Genomic DNA, 27,296 nt, shown 5'->3' on the forward strand with positions numbered 1-27,296 from the left:
GTTATTCTGGTGTGGTGGCTCTGCTAGCTACTGGGTGACTTAACAAATCGCCAGCCAATAAGAGTTCACTAGCCAGAAATGGGCGACGTTTCCTCGATTATGACTGAGCATATTCTTCAGGGCTTAGTGTTTGAAGTTCAAAGGTTGACAATTGATATTGTTGCTGAATACAGTATATCAGAAATACATGCAAAAAGATGGGACTGAGTTATAGGGGGCACAAGGAAAGGTGGTGGCTGGGCCAGCATTGTCTCAGTTCAGAACACTTCGCGTTGACTGTCTTGTTCTTCCATTAACGCTGCAACCTAGCAGTAGTTGTATCATAATTGTGTGGTGAAGCTAAATGTTGCAAGTTGTGTTGGCAACAGCAATCGTGGATTACATAAGCATTTTCTCTCTCATGTGTGCCCTCTCCATAACAGCCTAAAATATTCCCTTAACTCTGCCACCACCTGTGGTGTGAACCACCCATCTTTTGTGCCATTTATAAATTGTCCAGTCACATCAAATGCAATTGGAAGAAAACGAGAGAAAGGCAGGTGAGACATCGAGTAAGAACTTAGAATCGTGTTAAACCTTACTTGGAAGAAATGTAAAATTGGAGAATTTTTAACATTGATCTTACGGCTTTTTCACAGGGGCTATGAATTTATGGTGTAGAATTGTGAAACACACAAAATCAGAGAACATAAAATTGAAGTTCCACTGTAGATGATAGGATAGACTGCTACTCACCAAATAGAGGTGTTGTGTCGCAGACAGGCACAAAGAAAAAGGATCCTGCATTCTATCTCCCAGATTGAAACCCTTGCCCTCCAGGAGCTAGAGCAGCACGCATGAAATCACATCAGAAAACTATCCAGCCCAAAAAAAATAAAGAAATATATTTTTAAATGCACCCGTGTGGGACTCAACACTTTTTTTTTTTTTTTTTTTTTTTTTTTTTTTTTTTTTTTTTTTTTGTAGCAAAAAAAATTAATTACGTTTGTCATGTGTTTGATATGATACCAAAAAGTCCTGGGTGGAATACAAGTTAGAAAGAATCTAGGGTAACCCACTCATAGTGTAGTTGAGATTTTGAGCAGTTGACAGGCACATAAGCAAAATTAAAAACATTGCTGAGCTTTAAGATATATCCTCTTTCAGAGTGTAATAAATCCGTACACACATGGCTACAGTGCTCTAGCTGTGACACCCTTCGTGTGGTGAAAGATAGTGTTGCATGGAGTTGATAAGAAGAATAAACTGCAGGGGAGGGTAAAATGGTGGTTTAGAGAAGGGAGACTGACAGTAAGGGGTGAGGCAAGCACACGGGACAACAATGGGGGGCACTGGTGATCCCTCTGTGATGCATGCAGAAGAAATTCCATATAGCACATGAAGGAGTGAGTTGGTTGGCTGGTAGTGTCAGTGGTGGCGGTGAAACAGATGAAGAAAAAGGGCCCAGGAAGATTAATGAAATGAAGTGTAGACATGAAGAAAGGGATTGGACTAGCACTAACAGAGATTGCAGCTGGAAGGATTGCAGGATCAAAGGATGTATTGTAATGACAATTCCCTTCTATGAAGTTACGAGAAGATGGTATAGTGAGGAGGAGGAGAATGTGGGGGTATAGGATACATACAGTATGTAGTTTGAGGCAGGCTTTGAAGTCTAGTATAGCAATGTGTTCTGCCAGTAGGTGGTCAACTCTGCTCTTTGACACAGTTTCGTGGCAGCCATTTGTTTGGGAGGACAGTTGCTGTGGAGAAGTTAGAACAGAGTTGGTATATGACAAGACTGCTTTTACAGGTGGCACTGTATCTGATAGGATAAAGTGTGCTTCTGTCAGGGGTGAATAGGACGTACTGGGTGTGTACATAAAGCAACAAGACTCATTGCCAGACAGTGCAGCCATGCAGGAATGTCCAAAAGTTGAGCAATATTTGTAATCTTTCTTATATGCCTTCAACCAAGCATTGTCAGTGCCTCTGCTATATTTTATTCCTTCCACTGTTTGTAATTTTGCTGAAAATACTTTAGTAGAAGTTGTTCATTTGTACCTGCAGATTAAAAGTTGATATTTAAAACTTAATGGAATTAAAACTGTAAGAGAGAATTTTGAGTAAGTTAGATTTTTAAGCAAATAATAAAGTTAACAACTCACTAAATAATTGCGACATCGAATCATTGGTAGTCATGTAAGCAAAACTGATAACATTTTCCTAGCTTTTGACAAATGCTTTCAGAACTCTGCCTTATTTATATGTGTACAGATTTATTAAATTAATCTCACCTCCCCTTCTGAAGTGAGGAAGATCATCAAGAGTCTAACAAGTAAAAGCTCATACAGATTGAATAATGCCTCTAACAAGACAGAAAAAAAAGGCCATATAATGTTCTTAGTCACTTGTGCACTGCATCATTAACTTGAGGTGTTTTGCCAGTCGTTTAAATATGCTGTTGTTAGGGTTCTCTATAAGGTGGCTTACTTCGCAGATATCAGTTACTACTGCCCAGTGCCACTGTTTACATTATGTTCTGAAGTTTTTTAGAAGGTAACATACTCCATGGTTGTCACCCATCTATGTAGTAATGGTATATCCACATTGTCGCACTTTGGATTTCAGCAGGACCACTCTAATGAGAAAACTGTTTATACATTTACTGAACACTTAATAAAATTTTAAATGATAAAATAATGCCAGTTGAATAATCTGTGACGTATGTATGGTGTTTATGAATTTTATAGTTCTATACTTGTCTGGTTTAATTCTTATTTAAAAAAAAAAAAAAAAAAAAAAAAAGAAAAAAAAAAGAAAAAAAAAAAACAGTAAGTTATCTTAGATTTTCAAGTAATACAAAGCGGGATGCCATATCATCTGTGTTGTGAGGTATTATAGTGGGAGACCCATTGGATTCAATCACTGACCCACTACTGTTCTTGTTTTATGGTAATGATCTGCCATTTTATTTGAATCATGAGGCAAAATTAGTCCTGTTTGCAGATGGTACAAGCATTGTTCTATAGCTGAGCGGAAAGCCGTCAACAGAGAAAATAGTAAATAATGTTTTGTTAAAGTGACTGACTGGTTTTGCACAGGTGAATGAGCTTTAATCTTTGGAAACAACCCAGCTTGAAAATGAGTCTCCACTTGAAACCAGTAGCAGTAAGTAAAATAGAAGAATAAAGCAGCTCTGGTGGATTATTATTACAACAGTATGCATTTGATGCATCTCATCCAGTTTTGTACTGTCCAAGATATCCCACAACCTATTAACCAACTATACCAACAAGAAATAATAAAAAAGGTCGAAAATTTTAAGTCCTTAGGTGTGCATAATGATGGAAACTTAAAACGGAAAAACCACTTTTGTCATAAGAATAATTGCTAACGTTCAGATACAGAAGTCAGTAAGTTAACATATTTTGCATGGTTTCATTCACTGTGGATATTAATCACAGCCTCACAGTATATTTCTTCACTTATGAAATTTGTTATCAACAATCCATTTTGAGTTTGTGAATAACAGAGATATTCAGAAGTAGACCTACAACACTAGAAGGAAAAAGATATGCATTAACCTTCAGTGAATATAACTTAGGCACTGCAAGAGGTGAAGTATACATCTACAAAGTATCTGATGGATAGCAGACATATATTTCAATGTGAATTAAAGATGTTACTCCTTAACAACTCCTCCTGTGCCATAGAAACATTTTTTCAGATAAATATCTCCTCCGACTTTGCAGGCAACGCTAAGTATCGGCAGCTACATGACTTGTCTGGCATTCCCAAGAGAGGTTAGTGTGTGTAATCTGTCTGTCTGTGAAAACTATATCAAAACACCTACAAGAGGTCTTGACATTAGCCTTTATGTACACATAGAAAAATCCAGTGGGACACTTTAATATAGTAATATGTCTAGAGATTTTTTAGCCGGTACTTACGATACAAGTGTGATAAATGGATGGATGTGGAATTAATCAAAATACACTATGTGATCAAAAGTATCTGGACACCCCAAAAAACATATTTTTCATATTAGGTGCATTGTGCTGCCACCTACTGCCAGATATTCTGTATCAGCGACCTCAGTAGTCATTAGACATCATGAGAGACCAGAATCGGGCACTCCGCAGTACTCACGGGCTTCGAACATGTCACTTCCGTCATACGTGTGTATGTGAGATTTTCACAACCCTAAACATCCCTAGGTCCACTGTTTCTGATGTGATAGTGAAGTGGAAATGTGAAGGGACATGTACAGCCAAAAGTGTACAGGCTGACCTCGTCTGTTGACTGACAGAGACCGCCAACAGTTGAAGTGGATCGTAATTTGTAATAGGCAGACATCTATCCAGACCATCACGCAGGAAATCCAAACTGCATCAGGATCCACTGCAAGTATTATGACAGACGGAAGGAGAGAAAACTTGGATTTCACGGTCGAGCAGCTGCTCATAAGCCACACATCACGCCAGTAAATGCCACATGACACCTCGGTGCAAGGAGTGTAAACATTGGACAATTGAACAGTGGAAAAATGTTGTGTGGAGTGACGAATCATGGTACGCAATGTGGCAATCCGATGGCAGGGTGTGGGTATGGCGAATGCTTGGTGTGTGTCATTTGACAGCATGTGTAGTGCCAACAGTAAAATTCAGAGGCCATGGTGTTATGGTGTGGTCGTGTTTTTCATGGAGGGGGCTTCCACCCGTTGTTGTTTTGCATGGCGCTATCACAGCACAGGCCTACATTGATATTTTAAGCACCTTCTTGCTTTTCACTTTTGAATAGCAATTCGGGGATCGGGATTGCATCTTTCAACACAATCTACCACCTGTCCACAATGCACAGCCTGTGGCAGAGTGGTTACACGACAATAACATCTCTGTAATGGACTGGCCTGCACAGAGTTCTGACCTGAATCTGGTAGAACACATTTGGGATGTTTTGGAACACCAACTTCGTGCCAGGCTTCACCGACCGACGATACCTCTCCTCAGTGCAGCACTCCTTGAAGAATGGGCTGTCATTCCCCAAGAAACCTTCCAGCACCTGATTGAGCTTATACCTGCAAGGTTGGAAGCTGTCATCAAGAGTAAGGGTGGGCCAACACCGTATTGAATTCCAACATTACCGATGGAGGGCGCCACAAATTTGTAAGTAATTTTCAGCCAGGTGTCTGGATACTTGTGATCATATAGTGTATCTGCACCTATTAGCTGGAACAATTAGTCTCACGTACCAGCCTCTGGCTGACTCAGCCATAGTGGCTCAGAACTTGAGCCAACAGGAGAATGCTACAGACCAGAAGTCAGACAAACTTGGTAAAAATTGAGATATATTGAGCATAAATCGCGTACAATGCGAGATTCTATTTGCAGTTAATCCTCACATAATTGAAGCAATAAGCTGACATGAAAACTTCTTTCTGCAGGACAAGGTAAAATAATGGGGATCTCTGAACCCATGATGCTAAGTACGAGGAACTCATCCAACCCCTTTTTTCAGAGAGAGAGAGAGAGTGGGGGGGGGGGGGGAGTGCAAATTAGGTAATTATTTGGAAATGGCTAACGGTGGGAGAGGTGCATTGAATGAAGCCCAGGTAGGGGCAGCACAAACTGTGTATCGTGGAAACGTGAATAGCTTTGCCCTGCCTATCAACTGACATGCTATCAGAACCATCACTAAGAAATCAGGAGTGTGGACGCCTGCCCACTTGTGTAATGTAGGATGTCTAGGAAGCTGGCTTCTCGGATAGCTAAACAATTCAAGCAAATCTTATTAATGGGGCTGGACTGACAGTACTTAACTTTGGTTTTTTACTAAGAGGTGTTGCAAGCATTTGGTGACATGCAAATAATCACTGTTCTGTGATATATATAATTTCCATGCAGTCAATTAGTATAGATTACAAATCACAGCTAAATCATTTGGATCTTGACTTGTCTTCTAGTGTGGCCAAGGATGTCTGGAGCAGTGTTTGTTTTCTTCGTATAGGTGTCACTCCTGTAATGGTGTCATCCTAGTCAGTGTTCTATTGGCTGACGTCTCACAGCCTTCTCTGCCATATTGTTCCAGTCCAACGTACCAGCACTTGATGTTACGCCGGAACAACGAGCAAAATAAATGCAAACACATTACTGAGCAAAGACAGTACTAACACAAGCTCCTCATTTCATGGCTGCTACCAAGTACAGGAAGCGTGCACACAGATTTTAAAATGGCAGTGACACCCACACTAGTGCTCTCATGAAGTGGCTCCTACTGTGAACTGCAATCAATTGGCTAGCATATCTTGTCTGTTTTGCCAGTGCAGATGCCGCACCGCAGTTGGCATCTGTGGGTGGATAGAGGACCTTATGGCCAATCTAACCAGCCCATGATAGCCTGGCCTCCCAGCATTGAAGTTAGGGACTGAAACAAGCCAATTCCACGAAGGTCAGTAGGTGTGATATCCTTGCACCTCCAGGTAGCTGTTGCTTGAAATTCAGAGTAATGGCTGTGGCTTGTAAGCTTCTGGAGAACTTCGCCAGTAATCAATCTCTGGTCTGAAAATTACTCTACCACCAGTGAAACACTAGTTTCATATTTAGACAAGTCTATGATGGTTTCTGACTGCTGGGGAAAATTGGTTTGGTATCATGTGTACATCAGTTAAGTTCATTGACTTTTGAAGTAATAATCTGAACAAAGTGCAATCTGTATCATTAGATTCATAATTTTACAAGCAGTCTGAATCTGCGATCATAAATGTAAATAATTTTTTTTTCGCTACTTTTTCTTTGTCAGGGTGCTGGACAGAGCTGCAGTCATTGCTACTGCAAGTGTTGTTGGAGGTCAGAGAAAGGTCTCTGATCTCCAACACCCTCACAAAGGGGTCTGACCAGATAGTCAGTCATCACTAAAGGTACAAAATCTTTCATGGTGTATGCAGTATGAAAAGTGATAAAAGCACACACACAAAGGAAAATTGTACACACATCAGGACATAAATATCAGCACTCAAAGTATTTACAGCAAATAGTTTTCCTTGCAGGGCTACCTATTCTGTTGTGTTATGTATTATATAAAGTGTCGTAATATTAATTTTTTGTGAGTCTAGTAGCTTTTTAAAACACTTTATTGTCTAGATCACAAGTTTTGTTACATAGGTAACCAGTTTCAGACAGTTCAGTTGTCATCTTCAGATCTGTAAAGGTTTACAATAAAATACAGCTCAAAACCAAAAATGCTGTAATATAATTAGAGTATATAACTTATACAGTGATATCAGTGCTGTTAAGTAGCTAATCACATGTTTGTGTATGACATGTACAGACTATAATAATTTATGGAACTGATCCAAAGTCATCATTAACATTACACCATTATTCTGTACATATATTACCTACCCATAATCCCAGAACTTGCAATACGTTACACATTGTATAGAGTACTGAGTCCTCTCACATAATGCAAAAAGCATTGCAGAATCCCATTTGTAAGATAACCTTTCACTTTCTGAGATAATAACCATAAGCGATTCAACATGCTATTGTGCATGATGTGGGAACCAGTTGGAGTTGTTCTGCTGATGAAAAAGAGCAAACTGACTGCCACAAATCATTTAGACCTTATGTTAATGTCACCAGGTGGCAGTAAAGTATAATAATTTAACATATGAAGTTACACCACTGCATATTCCATTATAAGTTAAATAAAATACACCAATTACCTAAAATCTATTAGTATCCATTAGACTGTGTGTCATATGTAACAGTAGATAACATAAGATAACATAATGGAACTTGTTACATAGGCTTAAGTACTTAAAGCATTAGCTGCATAGATAATTAAGCTGCAAGATTCGAGCCCATTTATTAAAATTTGCTATATGAAAACGCCATGGGACAGAGTAGTACCAGTATAAAAAATTCATTTACAAGTAAGCTGACATCCAATAATATGTTAAAATACTTAAAATATATAAACTGCACAGATCCTTACAGTACAAGATTCAAATTAGTTTTATCGAATTTGTTACATGAAAACTCCATGAGACTTAGCAGTACCAATGCAATAAGTTCATATAAACAACTTGACATCCAGTAATTAAATGGATAGGAACTACTACATTATGTTTCATGAACAGGACAGCTACAAGAGACGTATTACGAACCTACAGAAATATATTTCTAAAACACCTGTCTCTATCAGCTGTATGCCGGAATACATTTTGACAATAATAATAGGTATTACTCCAGGGTTCTGTATTACATTACACAACAGAACAGATACATGGTTAAGTCTTGCGAACCTTGTATTGTAGCTCATATACATATCTCTATTGGCTATGTGCCAGAGGAGATTAAATCACTACAGCAATACACACTTCACTTTTATTCTGTATTATCAGGCAGAGTATATACTAGGTGTGATTAGAAAGTTTTAAGAATGGGCATGTAATTTTACAATGGTGGTACTGTGATGCATCTCATTCAAAGTAGTCTTCTTCTGACTGAACACGCAGACTCCAATGATGTTTCCACTTTTGGAGACATTCCTGGAAGTTTTTTTTCCTGAAGTGTGTTAAGGATCCTCTCCGTGTTTGCCTGGATGTGTTCAGTTGAGTCAAATTGCTTCCCATTCAGTGAAACTTTCAGTTTGCGAAACAGGTAGAAGTCTGCAGGTTCCAAATTAGGGGAATATGGCAGTTGTGGAAGCACAGGAGTGTTCCATTGCGAAGACTGCACTTTGGTTTCAGGATCATATCCATATACCCACAATTCATCACCTGTAATTCCCCTATTTTACAAATCTGGGTCATTTTCAGTCCAATTAATCTGTTCTTGGCACACTTCAAGTCAGTATTGTCTCTGGTCACTTGACAACACTTTTGGAATGAATTTTGCGGACACTCGACGCATGTTCAGATCTTCAGTTAAAATTGACTGAACTGCATAGAAAAGTAAATTTAGTTCATCAGTCATCTGCCTAATTGTCAGTCTGTGATCAGAGTGCACTAAGTCATGAACTTTCACAACATTTTCATTCATTTTTGAGGTAGGAGGATGGCCAGACCATGGTTCATCTTCAAATGATTCACAGCCATTTTTAAATCTGTTGAACCAGACAAAAACATTTGACTGGCTTATACAGTTATCTTCAAAAGCTGTTTTTAGTAGTTTGTAAGTCTAGGAAGATGATTTCCCGGTTTTAAAACAAAATTTCACACAAACTCATTGCTCTGTTTTTATGTCCATTTTCATGCAGACAGAATCCGGCAACAAGCCATAACAGACCGCACTCAAACAGCTGTCACAACAAACTGAATAAAGGAAACGCAGTTTCCTGTCAGGGGGTATTCCAGGACAAGGCAATGACTTGCTCCCCACCCTCTATTTACCTGTCTGCCAAACCAGTAAACAGTAGCAGATCCATTCTTAAAACTTTCCCATCACACCTCGTAAGATCCATAAGGATTACAGCCAGTAGCGAGAACTGTGTTACGTAGCTTGATGTCTATGTTACATTATATTTATTGCTTGGTAACATTATAAAACACAACTTCCCTTGAAAATACACTCCCCCATTCAGTTCAAAGCAAAGCATCTTGGGTTGCTGATGACAACAAGCAATATTGTGATAATAGTAATAAACACCTCAATATTTACTAAGAATTTTTTTAACATAGACCTTGAGTTATGGCCGGCCGCTGTAGCCGAGCTGCTCTAGGCGCTTCAGTCTGGAACTGCGCTGCTGCTACAGTCGCAGATTCAAATCCTGCCTCGGCCAAGGATGTGTGTGATGTCCTTAGGTTAGTTAGGTTTAAGTAGTTCTAAGTTCTAGGGGACTGATGACCTCATATGTTAAGTCCCATAGTGCTTAGAGCCAGTTGAACCTTGAGTTATGTATCATGTTTTTCACAGGTATTCTTAGTCAACCTTGAGCCGGTATACTTTGTATGATATTACTGTTTTATGTGCTTACAATGGCTTTTATAAATGTACCTTTTGCTTATACCTGTTGGAAGTAAGGTAAGTCAGTAGCCTATGACAAAAATATGCTTACTAAAGAGTATGACAGCAGAGTTTTGAAGGAACATCATTGTTTTCACAATGTCACCTTGAAACAAGTACAGTGTAACATTTATGTAACATAGACCTCAAACTTTGTATTACTGGTCTCCTAATGATGCTGTCAATCATGGAGCCTTTACATGTTGTTTTAAACTCAATAGGATTGTGTAATTTTTAAGGGAGGTTGTGTTTTTTTGTACAATATTACCATGAAATAAATACTGAGTAACACACACATAATGTAAACATCGTGCTACTTGGTTGTAATACTCGTGGATCTCAAACACTCTATTTGATAGTACAGAATAAAAGTAAGAGTATCTATCGCTGTACTGACATGGTGTCCTCTGGCATATACAGCACTGATACATATACTGTTTTTCCGGCGTAAGACTGGTAGAGACGTGTTTAGAAATATATTTCTGGTTTCATAACACATCATCATATACCTCTCCTGTTACGTAGTACGTCCTGTTATGTAGTAGTTCCTAAAAGATCTTATCCAATTAGTTACTGGATGTCAGGTTGTTTAAATGTGGTATTTTTACTGTGTCACAATAAAATAAGTATAATGTAACATTTATGTAAATATCAAACTACTTGTTACTGTTCTCATAACTGCTTGCTATCCATCAGGGACTCTCCACAGTTTCCTCGAAACTGAATGGGAGAATATAATTTTAAGGTAAGTTGTGTTTTATAATTTAGTGTAACACTTACGTAATGTAGACTTTGTGCTATGTATTACAGTTCTCGCTGTTGGTTGTAAAATCTAATGCCTTATTGACTAAGTGTATTCTAGCCTATATGGCTGGTAGAGACAAGTTGTTTATATGAACTTATTGCACTGATATTGCTCAACCTCATGGTGTTTTCATGTAACAAATTTAATAAAACTAATTTGAATATCATACTGTAAAAGTCTGTGCAGTTTATATATTTTAAGTATTTTAACATATTATTGGATGTCAGCTTGTTTATATCCATTTTTGTACTGGTACTGCTCTGCCCCATGCCATTTTCTTATTTATATTAGGTAATTGGTGTATTTTATTTAACTTATAATGGAATATGCAGTGGTATAACTTCACACACAAATCGCAATACTATACTGCCATCTGGTGACAATAACTATGACTTAAGGTCTAAATGATCTATGACAATCTGTCTGATTCTGTCAGTGGGACTATTTCAACTGGTTCCCATGTCATGCAGGATGGTGTGTTATATTATTATCTATTATTATCTATTAGATATAGATATTATGTATTAGATATTAAGATCATCATACACATGGGATTCTGCACCATTTTTTTGCACTGTGTGAGAGGCTCAGTACCCCATACAATGTCTAAAATGTTGCAAGTTCTGGAATTATGGGTAGGTTCCTTAAATTATGATATTTTGTATGTGTTGTACACAAAAATGTCATTAATTACTTAACAGCATTGATATTACTGTGTAATTTATATACTCTACTTAATTATATTACAACAGTTTTGGTTTGGTTATTGATGTGTTTACCTGCATTTCATTGTAAACGTTTACAAGTCTGAAGATGGCCATTGAACTGACTGAAACTGTTTACCGATGTAACGAAACCTCCAGTCTAGCCAAAAATGTGTTCTAAAGGGATACCAGTACTAGATTTCCAAGTATAGAAGATTGCTGAAGATGTGTGTAACAGAATTTCTTTTCTTTCTTTTGGTAAAGGTCCTTTGGAATAATATAGTTGGACCAAGAACTGATTATAAACAACTGAAAATAATTCACTCGATTAGTAAAATGTATACTCCATTCAGCTGTATTAAAATAGTGATAATTTGCCGAAACAGCCTCCATGTATCTCAGTCAGCTGTTTGGCATTTCCTTGGGAAACTGGCAGGTGCCAGCCAGCAGCCAGCTGTCATTGCTTCAGCATTATGGTAGCAAACTACTGTGGTAAAATCATTCAACTTCTGTTTTAAACTCCTAGTATGAATGCCAGCAACAGGCAACTCTGTGGGCTCAGTTGTGAGTGAACATCTCTGACACCAGGATTTTTAGTGTACACATATTAAGTTGAATTTTACAAAAGAAAAATCTTAAATTTCTTGTCCAAAGATCAAAACCTTAAAACAAAATACTGTTAAGAATGTTCTAGTGCTTGTGTTTCTCCCACAGCGACACCATTTTGCCAGTCTAGAGCATCCTGCTGTAATGAGTTCTTTGGACAATACAGGCAGTAAATGGATCTGAGCTTGATTTCTTGCTTAAAACAGTACTCAACAGCTCTCATATGTTTCTCTGGACAGAGTATTCTGGCTAGTGTGCCTACCTCGCAAAAGCATTGTTCAACCAGGTTCGCTGCTGTCTGGCAGACACTGATTCGGTGAAAGCCTGTAGGCATTACGTTTCTGTATTTATTTTGGAGATCATAACTACCCCTCTTGTTGCAGTAATATCTGTTGCGGGTCGTGGTGGAGCACGCCACCAGCAGTGAACTTTCACTTCCTCCCTAATTTCATCCTAGGCATATATCATGTTCCTTTCCCTTTGGTGGCTCTGTTAATAGTTGTAACCTTGACTTTGCACTGGTCCATTAATAGCTCATCCAGAGATGCCCTCATTAGCATTCCCTATGTTTTGCAAGGATGTAAACAGTGACCAATGGCATAATGTACACCACAGAGGGTGGCAGGGGAGTAGGGGAAGACGATGTTATTTCTGAGACACTGCCCTGCCTTTCCCTGCTTCCACTAGCTGCAGCCTCCCTGACAGCTGGAAACGACTTTGCATGTGGGGCTGCACCAAGCTCTGTGACGTTCCAGTCTGTCGTAGTGCTCAAAAATTTACAGACTAACTTATTTTCTAATTCCTTATCAAACACCTCATACTTTGTGGCAAATGTCTCCGCTATTGCAATTTTCTGTGTTACTCCCATTCTGAACTCTTCAAGTCTTCCCTCAGCCATGTTAACCCTTGTCTCAACCTCACATAAAAAATCTGTGTGACCCAAGATTACCATTCTTGTTTCCATTATCTGCTCATCTAGCTACTAAAATGTGGTCTATTGGCAGTCTTGCTGTTTCTTAATACACACATCAAACCAAGTTTTGCATCACCTCAGTTCTCAGAACTCCTGAAGATAGACGTTGACTGTGGATATTGTGTCACCGACACAGTCCCTTTGACGGTTCAGAGACTTCACTAAACCCGCCCAAAGATTTAAAACAACCATGCATGAGGAGTGCCTATTAGACGGAGGGGGTCCAACAGCCGATCACTTCCAGTCATTCCACCAGGCTCAAGTTGTCCATAGTTCAACCATGCCTAGACGATCAATACTACGGTTCGATCGCGTCCGCATTGTTACTTTTTTGCCAGGAAGGGCTCTCAACAAGGGAAGTGTCCAGGCGAGTAAACCAAAATGATGTTGTTCAGTCATGGAGGAGATACAGAGAGAAAGCAACTGTTGATGACATGCCTTACTCAGGCTGCCCAAGGGCTACTACTGCAGTGGATGACCGCTACCCTACAGATTATGGCTCGGAGGAGATACCTGATGGCAATGCCACCATGTTGAATAATGCTTTTCATGCAGCCACAGGTCATTGTGCCACAACTCGAACTGTGTGCAGTAGGCTGCATGATGCATAAATTCACTCCTGACAGCCATGGAAAAGTCCATCTTTGCAACCACGACACCATACAGCGTGGTACAGATGGGCCCACAACATGCCAAATGGACCGCTCAGAATTGGCGTCACATTCTCTTCACCGATGAGTGTCGCATATGCCTTCAACCAGTCAATCGCCGGAGACGTGTTTGGAGGCAACCCAGTCAGGCTGAACACCTTGGACACACTGTCCAGCGAGTGCAACAAGGTGGAGGTTCCCTGCTGCTTTGGGGTGACATTTTGTGGGGCCAATGTGCGCCACTGGTGGTCATGGAAGGCACTGTAACAGCTATACGATTCGCGAACGCCATCCTCCAATCGATAGTGCAACCATATCAGTAGCATATTGTCAAGGCATTCATCTTCATGGATGACAATTCGCGCCCCCATTGTGCACATCTTGTGAATGACTTCCTTCAGGGTGACGACATCACTCGACTAGAGTGGTCAGCATGTTCTCCAGACATGAACTGTATTGAACATGCAGGAGATATATTGAAAAGTGCTATTTATGGACGACATGACCCACCAAACACTCTGAGAGATCTACGCCGAATTACCGTTGAGGAGTGGGACAATCTGGACCAACAATGCCTTGACAAACTTGTGGATAGTATGCCACGACAAATACAGGTATGCATCAATGCAAGAGGCTGTGCTAGTGGGTATTAGAGGTTCTGGCATGTACAGAAATCTGGACCACCACCTCTGAAGATCTCACTGTATGGTGATACAACACGCAGTGTGTGGTTTCCGTGAGGAATAAAAAGGAAGGAAATGATGTTTATGTTGATCTATATTCCAATTTTCTGTACGGGTTCTGGAACTCTCGGAACTGAGATGATGCAAATCTTTTTTTGATGTGTGTGGAAATAAATTGTTCATCTACCCCCATGAACTTGCTGTTGATAGCACTCTGTTATGAGTTGACTTCTGATAGTCTCCTTGACTCTGTTAGTGCATTGTGAGGCAGCTAGCTCTTTATCCTCAGTCTTAGGACCTGAGCTTCTGATTGCATCAGTACTTTGACACAGTGAACCTGGATGACCTCCGCAAATAAATTACTAACTGTTTCTAAGGATTTTGAAAGCTGTTCCAACCTCGAATTTACCTCAGTTCTTACTCTTTCTTTGTCAGCTTCTAACCTTTCAGATAAATCAATCTGACAATTTGAAATTTTTGCTGGAAATTTAGTCTCTAAATTCATGTTTTGCATCTGTAATTCCCCTTTCTAGTCAGCACATAACTTTACAATTGCTCCCTTGACTCTGCATTTAGCACAGTTAATTAGCTTCTAGATTCATACTTTGTGTCAGTACTCATCATCTGCTAACCTGATTTAGCCTGTATATTGCCCTTGGCAACAGCTGCTCACAGAATGGTACTATTCTTGTTGTTGATTACATCTGCATTTGGCCGAGTAAAGGGCCTTGCACCACATTTGCCATTGTGATGTCAGAGGTGGCAGCATCATGGGTGGTGGCACAAAGTTGGTGGCATTATGGGCCAGCACATTGTCGTCTTTCAATTTGCTGGTTACAGCCGTGTGGTCAGCCCTGGATGCACCCGTGGCTCTTGAGAGTCAGGGAAGGCAGGCTGTACCTCTTCCATGTAGGTAATAGAACCAGTCATGACAAAGGAGTTGCTTCCTCAGAAACAGTGGGAGGCGAAGGTTTGTCGGCCCAGCTGTGTGCTCATTCTCCCTCTCTGTTGAATGCTGTTCCAACCTCGAATTTACCTCAGTTCTTACTCTTTCACTGTCAGCTCCTAACTTTTCAGATAAAACAATCTGACAATTTGAAATTTTTGCTTGAAATTTAGTCTCTAAATTCATGTTTTGCTTTTGTAATTCAATTAACAAATGGAAGGAGTAAATGTGGCTACTCATTGCATATCTGAGGCACTGAATCATCTAGTTAGTTCTTCTCAGTTGCTTTTCATAACTGCCTTTTGGTTGCTAGTAACAATAGCTAAAAGTCTCTCTCTCATTAAACTAGGTTATGAAATCAGAGTAACAGTCTACAGTACTGCGTGAAGGGAGAAAGGAACGATCCTAGTCACTACTAGTGTTCAGCCAGGAGTGACTAACAGAAAACCAGTGGGAACACACTTGCAAACAGGGCTGCTTTGCGATATCTGCTATTGCACAAACCTGATTATCTAATCCTGTCACGATTGCCATGACTGTAGGTGGGCTAGGTCTGGTATCCTTGCACCTCGAGGTAACTGTGGCTTGAAATTCAAAGTAACGGTTCAGAAACCACTACAGAGTTTTCTCATCTTGCAAATTATTATTAATAATTACTCCATGGTCTAGAAAATTACTCCACCCCCGACAGCACAGTAGTTCTGTTTAGGCGAACCCACTGTGCTTTCTGATTGCTGGGGAAAATTGATTTTATTTTATTTATGTATCAGTTAATTCCATTGACTTTTGAATTAATAATCTTAGCAACCCATGAAGTACATCATTAGATTCGTAATTTTAGGAGCAATCTGAATCTTCGATCAAAAATGTAAATTAAATTTTATTTAGACACACACTCTTTGTCAGCTGGCTGGACAGGGCTACAGGCATTGCTTCTACATACCTTGTTGTAGGCAGAGAAAAGTCTCAGCTCTACAATTTGTTCCTCTGAAATGTTCCACATTATAACTTGTGTCATGAATCTGACATGTCGAACAAGTAACCAATGAGATGATTCAGTGCCTCAGATATTCAGTGAGTAGCCACATTTACTCCTTCCATTTGTTAACTGAATGAGATGTTTGTAAAAAATGAATAGTCCCTGAATGGAAATGTTGGCAATGTATTTTAAATTATGTGTGTGGTTTGTTCCATAAATATATAATATGCAGATCCTCATGTAAGTAAAAAAGTCAGAAAAATACAGTATACAAAACATATTTTACGTAAGAATTAATATGCTTAGACTTCGTGTTTATTTAACATACTGGTATTAACATATTGATAGTGAAGTGCTTGCAAAGATGTGGACAACAAGAAGAGGAGGGAAAAAAAACTAGAAATTCATTTTCAGAATAATACAATGGTGAAGTACAACGTATACTACTACTGCATGTAAAACAGTTCCCAAGCTTTTATAGCCAGGCATTATCAAAGAAAACAAAATTACAAATTCAACTTTTTGATGTTTTTGAGATGTGCAAAAACTGAATATTACTTAGAATTTACATCATGTAATATTATCAAATAACTCTGTGGCAGATTAGAAGGAATTAGTCACCAATAAGCCCTTCAGGTTGTTCTAAAACTGTTCTTCATTATATGACTGCATGGTGTGTGTTCTTTCAGACATGCCTGAAAGAACAGACATCACCCATTCGTATAATTGATTTGCCTCGATGGGCAATGAATCCACCTCATTCAGCGTGGATGCACAATTGCATCCGAGCTAATCAGTGAGTTTGGAAGACATGGATAGGGACTACAGATAGGTGGCTCTTGGTGGGAATGTGGGTTGGCTGAGAGGCATGCCGAGATAGTCCATGCAGTTGCAGTAGACAATGTGTCCAGGTGGTGCAGTGGTTAACACAACTGCCTAGTTAGCAGGAGATCCTGGGTTCGAATCTTGGTCTGGCATACATTTTTGCTCATTGTTGCTGCTGTGCCTGCACAAAGTCTTGATGCCACTACTACCAACAGTCTGCTCCTTTCCTTTCCTTTCTCCCCCCCCCCTCCCGCTCCCCCCTCCTCCTCCTCCTCCTCCTCCTCCTCTAGTTTACATAATTGTTCTCCATTAGTAACTTAAGTTTCGTTGGCTGCTGTCAGTGTACTGACAACATTTGTTCATTAGCATTGGACCTTCTTTCTTTTCTTCTTAATCCAATTAAATGCTTTTAAGTCTTTATACATAACTTTATTGTTTCTAGTATTGAATTTGTGAAGTAAATTGTATTTTGGAAAAAATGTTGTTACTTAGAACAATTTTAAATGTTAAATATTTTTTATGTAAAATCCTTTTAATAGTCCAGGTCACAGTATTTTAACAACCATTGATCAGAGTTTGGCTAAGCAGTCAGCCAGCTTCAGATCTGAAATATTTCAGAAAATTGCTCATGAAGGGGAAAATAATGTAAAACTCACTGGCAAATGTAACGAGAAGTAAATGAAGGCAAATATAACACAGTTAATGGAACGCTTACAGGATCTCGTTACTGCCGAAATGGGAGCAGTGTCTCATTGCTGTCGTCATAAACTTACACTGGTGTAATGACGCATTATGACAAGTTCCTTACTACCTGGTTCATTTAAGTGTGTTTGGTATTACTTACATAATGTTTCATCAGTTGCAAAACTTTTCCTGTCCTGTGATCATTTTAGCATACAAGCAAGTTCTGTGTTGATAATGATGTGTTTCACTCAATCTTGCGGTCTAGACACTGCTTTCATTATACTAACTGGGTTGTTAAATTTTCTAGTGTGCTTTACACTATTTTACCCTTTATGTCCAATTTTGTAACATTTCAAATGTAAAGAAGGTTGATTGCTCAGCCAAAACTAGTGATCAATGATTGTTAAAATATTCTGATTTGGGCTATTAAAAGTTTTTATATGTAATATCTTTGAAGTTTAACATTTTCATACATCTCTTGTCTCCACCCTGACCATGGCAGGGAATAATACAACAAATGTCATTAAGAAACAACCATAGTAGTTAGTATACCAATTCTTATAACAGGTCGCTGCAGGACATTCTTGAATTCATAACATACATTGTTATATTTGAAAAACTTTAGCTTGGCATATGGAGGTCTCTCAAATGTGATATCATGTGACATTGTGGAATGGGAATAAGCCAGCTTGCTTTAGGTCTCCTGTGTCAAACAACATATAAATTCCAACTAATCATTTGTTTGGAAATTCAGTAGTTTTATAATTTGCTCTTCCTAACTGAATTTGTTATGTTTGACAGTGTCAATCTCTTCTATCACCATATCCTCATTTCTTTCCATATGCTGGTAGTAACACCAGAGCCCTTTAAGTTATCATAGTGAATTGAGTACACTTTTACTTTGTGTATAAAAAAGCCTTCTCAACAACATTAAAAAATTCAATCTATGACTTGCTTCAGTTAGCGTATAAAAAGATAATAAACCAGTCACTGAACCAATCTGGATAGTTGCATAAAGAAGTAAGCTGGTTCTTTCAACATGAAGTTCAGTGTATGTTGTCTTTCAGATATTATACTATTATTGTACTTTCCAGGTGAAGTTAGTAAAGGAATGAAGTCCTTACATAATTATCACCAGGTGTGGAAGCAGTATGGATTTACACCAGAATTTTACAATATCCCCCAGGTATTTGTATATCCTTCTTTGTAAATTCTAATAATGTACTGGGTGTGTCCAGAAAGTAAGTTGAATGATTGTTTCCTGCCAACCCGGAAGATTACGGTGTTGTGACTGCTGGGGGCTCTTGGGAAGGCAACACATTCCTTGCTAGTCGCCTGCTGGCCATTGCCCTGTGTGGATTCATTGTAGTGTGTACGCGTTGGGAGATCAAAATGCCACAGTTCACTGAACAGCAACATGCCATTAAATTTTGTGTTAAGTTAGGGAAATCAGGTTCCAAGACCATCACAATGCTTAAACAAGCATTTGGGGATGGTGTGATGTCCCAAAACATGATTTACTGATGACACAGGATGTTGCAGGAGCGTAGAGAGGATGCCAGTGACGAACAACAGTTGGGCTCAAGCCCTCGGTATATACACATCTACAGGTCATCAAGTCAAGTGATTATCTTTTCCTGTCTTTTCCTCATAGTGTATGTCTGAAATTCCACGCATGTTTCCATTTAGGACATGTAAAATCACATTTTGTAAGTGTAAATTTGAGCAGTTTGTAGTACAGTTTTCATTTCTTCTGAACAGCCAGTACATAGCTCATTGAGGCATCAGTGTCCATTGGTGACTTATCAGGAGGGTAGCAAGTTGCATAGCTAGGATTTTGTCTGCTTTTATAGTTTATATTTTCAGTTTGTCTTGTTAGGATAGGTAGGATGCGTGCATGCTGTGGGTGGACGCAGGAGGAACTGGCCACAGTTTGTGAACAGCTGAATGCGCATTTGGCTACTGTCAGTCACCTTCAGGCTGCTGCCTCAGGGTATAATGATGGGCAGAGAAACGGGCGTGTCGCATGGGACACCTCAGGTGTCACTTGTTTTGCCACAGGCTCTGCCACTGAGGCACCTCCTAGCGTATCCAACGCGGTGGATCTGCCCTCACAGCAGAGTGAGTGGCAGGGGATAATGCATTCACGTCACTCAAGGTGGAGAGCCAATGTGGAGTCTGTTTGTCTGGCCTCATGCGTTCATCCTATGAGTGGATAGGTGGCTAGTTGTTCATCAGGGCCTGAGTGGGCTTAAGGAGGAAGGGTTTACTAGTTACCAGGAGTTCCAGTGTTAGGTGTGTTGTCAAGCCCCTTAGTCAGATAGCATTCAGGGCTGGAAAGAAAGCCAATGTGCATTCAGTGTGTCTGCTGGGAGGCCTCATTCGAGACATGGAGGCAGCCTTGCCTGTGCCTCTCAAGTGTGCAGGGTGCAGTTGTCTGCAAGTTGTGGCTCATGTCGGCACCAACAACACCTGTGCCATTGATTCTGAGGCCATCCTCAGTTCATACAGGTGGAAAAGTGGTCAGTGCTGCTGGCCTCACGTGGAGTGCAAGGAGAGCTCAAAATTTGCAGCATTGCTCCCAGAGTTGTTCGGGTCCTTTTGTTTGCAGCCAAGTTGGGGAGTCTCAACCAGGGGATTTGTCGAGTCTGTGAAGGACTCAGCTGCAGATTTCTAGACCTGCATTATTGGTTGGGGATTTGTAGGACTCCCCTTGTTAGGACAAGAGTGTACTACACATAGAAAGCAGCTACTCGGGCAGCAGAGTACTTCTAAAGTGCATGTAGTGTTTTCTTTAGGCTAGGCAGTAGTTTGAGGCACTCTGATGAACACTCGCCAGTCGATGCACAACAAAGGAAGTCAGACCATGTTCAGAATAAAGATACATTGACTGTCAAAATTTTATTAGTAAATTGTTGAAGTATTCGTAACAAAGTTCCTGAGTTTACTGCCCTCCAGGAAAGTTCTCACTCTCAAATTATTCTCAGTACTGAGAGCCTGAAACCCAAAATGGAAAGTTCTGAGATATTTAGCAAGTTGTGGAACGTATATTGGGAAGACAGATTAGAGGCTATATGAGGGTAATGTTCATTGCAGTTGACAAAAATATTCTCTCTATTGAGATCAAAGTTGAGTGTGACAGTGAAGTTATCTGGTCATGTAACAGATGTAAGTGAAAACAAGTAAATTGTTGGATGTTTTTAGCAGCCACCCATTTCAGCTGTGACAGTTGTAGAGTAATTCAAAAACGTCTATGGTCATTAGTGCATAAATACCTGGATCATGCAATACTATTGAAAGCAACTTTAACCTATCAAGTATCGACTGGAATGTCTATGGATTCATTGCAGGGGGTACAGACAGACAGTCATGCAACTTAGTTCTAAACACAGTTTTCTGAAAACTGTCTTGAGCAGCTAGTTCAGCAGTCCACATGCAGTGGAAATATCGTAGACCTTGTAGCTACAATTGGGGCAGAGCATATTGACAACATCAGTATAGAAATGAGGAATAGCAATCATGATGTCACTGTAGCAACTATGATTGTGAAAGTGGACAAATCAATTGAGAATGCTAGGAGAATGTTTCTGCTAGAAAGAGCAGTTAAGCAGTTATTAGCATTTCACTTCGACAGACCCACCATGGTTTAATAATGAGATTTGGAAAATGCTGAGGAAGCAGAGGCTGTTGTACTCTCGGCTCAACAGAGAATGCGCAAACGATGACAAGCAAAAGTTAATAGAGTTTCAGGTCTGTGAAAAGATCTATGCACGTGACATACAACTATTACCATCCATCATACCGTAGCAGAAGACCTGGCAGAGAAACCAAGAAAATTTTGGTCCTGTGTAAAATCACCAAGGGGCTCGAAGGCTTTCAACCAATCACTTGTTGACCAGTCTAGTGTGACAGTTGAAGATACCAAAACAAAAGCCGAAGCTTTAAATTTCACATTCAAAAAATCGTTCACACAGGAGAATTGTACAAACATACCGTCATTTGACCATTAGACAGACTCCTATATGGACGACATAGTAACAAGCATTCCTTGCATACAGAAACAATGGAAGGAGTTAAAAACAAGTAAGTCACCAGGTCTGGATGGAATCCCAGTTCGGTTTTTCAAAGAATACTCTGTGACATTGGCCCCTTACTCAGCTTGTAATTATTGTGACTCTCACCTGGGTCAGAGTCTGAAGCGACTGGAAAAAAGCACAGATGACTCCTGTGTGTAAGAAAGGCAAAATTACAGACAAACATTCCTAACATTGATGTGTTGCAGAGTCCTTGATCATATTTTCAGTTAGAATATAAAAAATTTTCTTCAGGCTGAGAAGCTTATGTCCATGAAGTAGCAAGGTCTTATAAAGCATTGCTCATGTGAAACTCAGCTTACCCTTTTCTCACATGATATACTGCAAACTATGGGTGAAATGCAACAGGCAGATTTCATATTTCTAGACTTCCAGAAAGCATTTGACACAGTGCCCCATTGCATGCTGTTAAAGGAGGTACGAGTTTATGGAAGTGGTTACAAGATGACTTGGACAAAATTTCTAGTTGGTGTGGTGAATGGCAGCTAGCTTTTAATGTAGAAAAATGTAAGTTAATGTGAATGAGTAAGAAAGACAAACCCGTTATGTTTGGATACAGCATTAGTAGTTTCCTTCTTGACACAGTCATACCGATTAAATATCTGGGCGGAATGTTGCAAAGTGCTGTGAAATGGAACAAGCATTTGAGGACTGTGGTAGGAAACGCAAATGGTCGACTTCAGTTTATTGGGAGAATTCTAGGAAAGTGTGGGTTATCTGTAAAAGAGATTGCGTAGAGGATCCTAGTATGACCTGTTCTTGAGTGCTACATGGTTAAAGGAAGACATTGAAGTAATTCAGATGTGGGCTGCTAGATTTATTACTGGTAGGCTTGAATAACACACAAGTGTTGCAGGGATGCTTTGGGAATACAAATGGGAATTCCCGGAGGGTAGGCTACATTCTTTTCGAGGAACACTATTGAGAAAATTTAGAGAACCGTCATTTGAATCTAACTGTAGAACAGTTTTGTTGCCTCCAAATTACATTGCACATGAGGACCACGAAAAGAACATATACAAGAAACTAGGGCTCACACAGAGGCATGTAGACCATAGTTTTTCCTTTATTCTATTTGCAAGTGGAACAGGAAAGGAGATGACTAGTAGTGGTAAAAGGTACACTCCACCATGCCCCCATAGGATGAATTGCAGAGTATTGATTTAGATGCAGATGTAGACATAGAAAAATGGCCTGGATGCCCATCCACACCTCATGTTGACAAGAGTATATGGAAAGTGAAGGAGTTTTTGGATTCAGGCTGATGCTTCAATGCGCAAATGGTAGCAAAACATACTGAAAACTGTAGTTCATGAAATTCTTACTGAACAATGGGCCACACTGAAGATCTGTGTGAAGATAGTTCCAAAGGTGCTAGCAGATGAACAATAGGCTGGTCATTTAACATATGTGTGTGATCTTTTGGAGTGTTGAGAAAGTTACGTAAATTTTTTTGGATAATATGATAACAGGGGATAAACCATGGGTTTTTGAATACGACCCTAAATCAAAAATACAAAGTGCAGAGTGGCACAGAAAGGCTTCCCTGAAGCCAGAAAGGGCAAGTGAAATTCCAGGTGAAGGCAATCATTGTTTTTTGTTCCAAAGGCATTGTCCACTCAGGGTTTGTGTCACAGGGACGAACTATTCACAGCCAATTATATTTGAAAGTCCTTGAAAGACTCCAAAACTTGGTGCTTTATATTAAGAAGGAAATCAGTGGAAACTGGCAACTCCATCACAACCATATGCTGTCTCATACCACTTTGATTGTTAGTGAGTTCCTGCCCAGACAAGGTGTGGCAACACTGCCCCAGTCACCATACAGTCCTGATCTGGCACCAGCATACTTCTTTTTATTTCCTCAGATAAAGAGAAGTTTAAGCGGTCATCTTTTTGGGATGGTAGATGCCTTGAAAGTCACCATGATGAGCTGTCTGGAGGAGGTTCCCTCCAACATGTTCCAGGAAGCCTATCAGAACTGGCAAAATTGCCGGAAAGAGTGTATTGTCATCCCAGGGTGCTATTTTGAAGAATACTAAACATTGTACTTTTACCTTCAGTCAATTATTCTTTGCTGATTTATTCAACTTATTTTCCAGAAACACCCTGTATAATCCTTGTACCTGTATAATCATGTGAGTGCATAGTAATTACAATCTGAAAATGGTTATCATGATTTTTTTTAACGTTTGTGTTATTTGTTGATCTGCAATTTAGAGAATGTCTGTGAAAAAATGTAATATTATTTACCATATTCTTATTACTGTGTTCTGCAAAAACCATAATCATGAAGTGAATAATTTCTACAGAATCAAATGCTCAGGAAAATCAAGTACTCAGTGTATAATTTATTATTGGTGGGTAGTCTGTGAGAATGTTCAGGTGACTGGCACAAATTGTAGTTTTTCTTTAGCATGTTTCTCAGAGAGTAATTTTGTTAAATGATGCCTTTGATCTAGTCTTTTAAAGATGTCTTTGACAATTTGGCAAATGAGCAGAGCATGTCCAATATTTAAAAACATTTGTTAATTTTTTAAATGTATAACATGCTGTAATATAGTTTACTATTAAATGAAATTCACTTATGTTTCAGGGGGAGGTTGGGACAAATCGAGAAGGTTACCCTTTGCGTCCTGAACTTGTGGAATCAGTTATGTATTTGTACAGAGCCACACGTGATCCGTATTTGATAGAAGTAGGAAAAGACATCCTTCGGAGCATTCAGCACAGTGCCAGGACCCCATGTGGATATGCTACGGTACTTATGTTACTTGCAGATTCGTATTTGGTAGTGCCAGTCTCATCACAAGACATAGCTTGAACACCTTTGACACAAAATTCATTCACAGGCTCCGATACATAGTGGAACCATATGATGTGAGGTTTTGGTAGGCATTACAAGTTAGTGCTTGTTTCTAACTACAGTGGTTTCTGAGCTTTGTTTGCACACAAACTCATCAATCTTTTTTCTGATTGAGGAATGCAATGAATGTGTTTCCTATCACTACCTGTACACCGTAAACTTCCTTTTATCTGTTTATAAAATATCTTTTTGTGTGCAAAAATCATTATGTTGAGGAGAATGCTTTTCAAGGAAAGGAAATTCTGTTCTGCTGTGTTTCCTCTGGTTGTGGTAAGTAGGGAATGTAAATAAGCATATAAAGGGAATTAGATGTTTGAATATAATAGAGGGAAACATTCCACGTGGGAAAAATATATTTAAAAAGAAAGATGATGAGACTTACCAAACAAAAGCGCTGGCAGGTCGATAGACACACAAACAAATGTCTGCTTGTGTCTGTGTATGTGTGGATGGATATGTGTGTGTGTGCGAGTGTATACCTGTCCTTTTTTCCCCCTAAGGTAAGTCTTTCCGCTCCCGGGATTGGAATGACTCCTTACCCTCTCCCTTAAAACCCATATCCTTTTGTCTTTCCTTCTCCTTCCCTCTTTCCTGACGAGGCAACCGTTGGTTGCGAAAGCTAGAATTTTGTGTGTATGTTTGTGTTTGTTTGTGTGTCTATCGACCTGCCAGCGCTTTTGTTTGGTAAGTCTCATCATCTTTCTTTTTGAATTAGATGTTTGTGTTAACATATGTAGTACTGAAGTTTAACTTCATGGGAAATGTGTACCATATGTTTGATCAATTATGAAAGTTAAATAACATACAGTATGTTCTATTGCATGTTCATAATAAGAAACTTCTTGCAATATGAAGGGTACAACAGTAGAAACTGGAAGAATAGATTTGTAAGTTCATTCTGTATATTATTGTTATCTTGACTCTACAAAAAGTCTATGTTCATTAATTGTATTGTTCCATGAGGTTGCTGTATTATGGATATCTGTTCCAGTAAGTTGCTGTTTTAGAGGTGTTCATTCCAAATAGGTACCTATATTACTGATATTTATCTCCTAGTATACTGTGTGAGCTTACACTAAGAAAGGTGACATATGGTTAAGATACTGGGTTCATATCTGTGAGGAAAACAGTTCAAATCGCCATTGAGATTTAGATCTTCCATGATTCCCGTAAATTACGCAAGGCAAATGCCAGGCTGCTTTCTTTTACAGGGCACGATTGATTTTCTTCCCCATCCTGGACTAGTGCTCCATCTGTAACAAACTCATTATCATCAGGCCACTAAACCCTAATCTTCCTTTCTTCTTTTTGTGAATTGGTATATGATAGTGTATTGAATGTGAAATGTGTTAGAAGTTAAACTCGTGTGTTTCAGAGAATGAGAACAATGTTTTAGTCTCTCTCTGAGAAGCTTACCAAATTCAATGAAGAAAACTGGTATTTATAATTAGTCTCCTTGTATTTTTAGTCTGCTGTGGTGCAGGCATGGAGTGCATCATGTGATTGCAGGGTGGCCCAGCAACAAGGTCCTATCCTGAGACAGTCGCATCAAGCACCTAGGGCAGGAACATCTGGACAACAGCTGATGATGCTAGATTACATGCAGATGGATGCCGTGACAAAGGCAGAGGTCCTATTGTGTCTGTTGGCTGCTGTGAGACACGAATCTTCTTAGTACGTTGGCAGCCTTGTTAATCTCATACCAGACAGTAACATTGTCCCCAAAATGCAGATCCAAAAATCAAAAGTAAATTGAAACACTGTGTATGTTTTTGGGATAAGAATTTGAGGCAGGTACATCCCACAAAACTCGGACAGGAACAGCTGGACTGATGATAATGATGAATGACCCATACAAGGAAAAGGACATGGTAAACGGAAAAATGATTTATACTTTTCTACTTGGAATGTGTGTCAGGAAGTCATTTCTGAAAGTATTTGTATGGAGTGTAGCCATGTATGGAAGTGAAACATGGACGGTAAATAGTTTGGACAAGAAGAGAATAGAAGCTTTCGAAATGTGGTGCTACAGAAGAATGCTGAAGATTAGATGGGTAGATCACATAACTAATGAGGAAGTATTGAATAGGATTGGGGAGAAGAGAAGTTTGTGGCACAACTTGACCAGAAGAAGGGATCGGTTGGTAGGACATGTTCTGAGGCATCAAGGGATCACCAATTTAGTATTGGAGGGCAGCGTGGAGGGTAAAAATCGTAGGGGGAGACCCAGAGATGAATACACTAAGCAGATTCAGAAGGATGTAGGTTGCAGAAGGTACTGGGAGATGAAGAAGCTTGCACAGGATAGAGTAGCATGGAGAGCTGCATCAAACCAGTCTCAGGACTGAAGACCACAACAACAACAACAACAACTTGGAATGTAATAACTTTGAACAAACCAGGAGCTCTACATGGACTCAAACAAGAGATGGAGAAATACCGCATAAGAGTAGCAGCAATCCAAGAGATCAGATAGAAATTAGATGGTATCA

At 39.5% G+C, this 27,296-nt stretch overlaps 1 protein-coding gene across 1 annotated transcript in view; it reads left to right on the forward strand.

Moving 5' to 3' along the window:
- LOC126174895 (ER degradation-enhancing alpha-mannosidase-like protein 2) overlaps window positions 1–27,296 on the forward strand; it is a 92,771-nt gene that overhangs the window by 42,382 nt on the left and 23,093 nt on the right. Inside the window, exons 6-7 of the mRNA XM_049921318.1 lie at window positions 18,939–19,030; window positions 24,535–24,699. Of these exons, the coding sequence (XP_049777275.1) occupies window positions 18,939–19,030; window positions 24,535–24,699 (257 nt within the window). The remainder of the gene's footprint in view (window positions 1–18,938; window positions 19,031–24,534; window positions 24,700–27,296) is intronic.

The sequence above is a fragment of the Schistocerca cancellata genome, chromosome 3, assembly GCF_023864275.1.
Source record: "Schistocerca cancellata isolate TAMUIC-IGC-003103 chromosome 3, iqSchCanc2.1, whole genome shotgun sequence".
NCBI classification, from domain to species: Eukaryota; Metazoa; Arthropoda; class Insecta; order Orthoptera; family Acrididae; genus Schistocerca; species Schistocerca cancellata.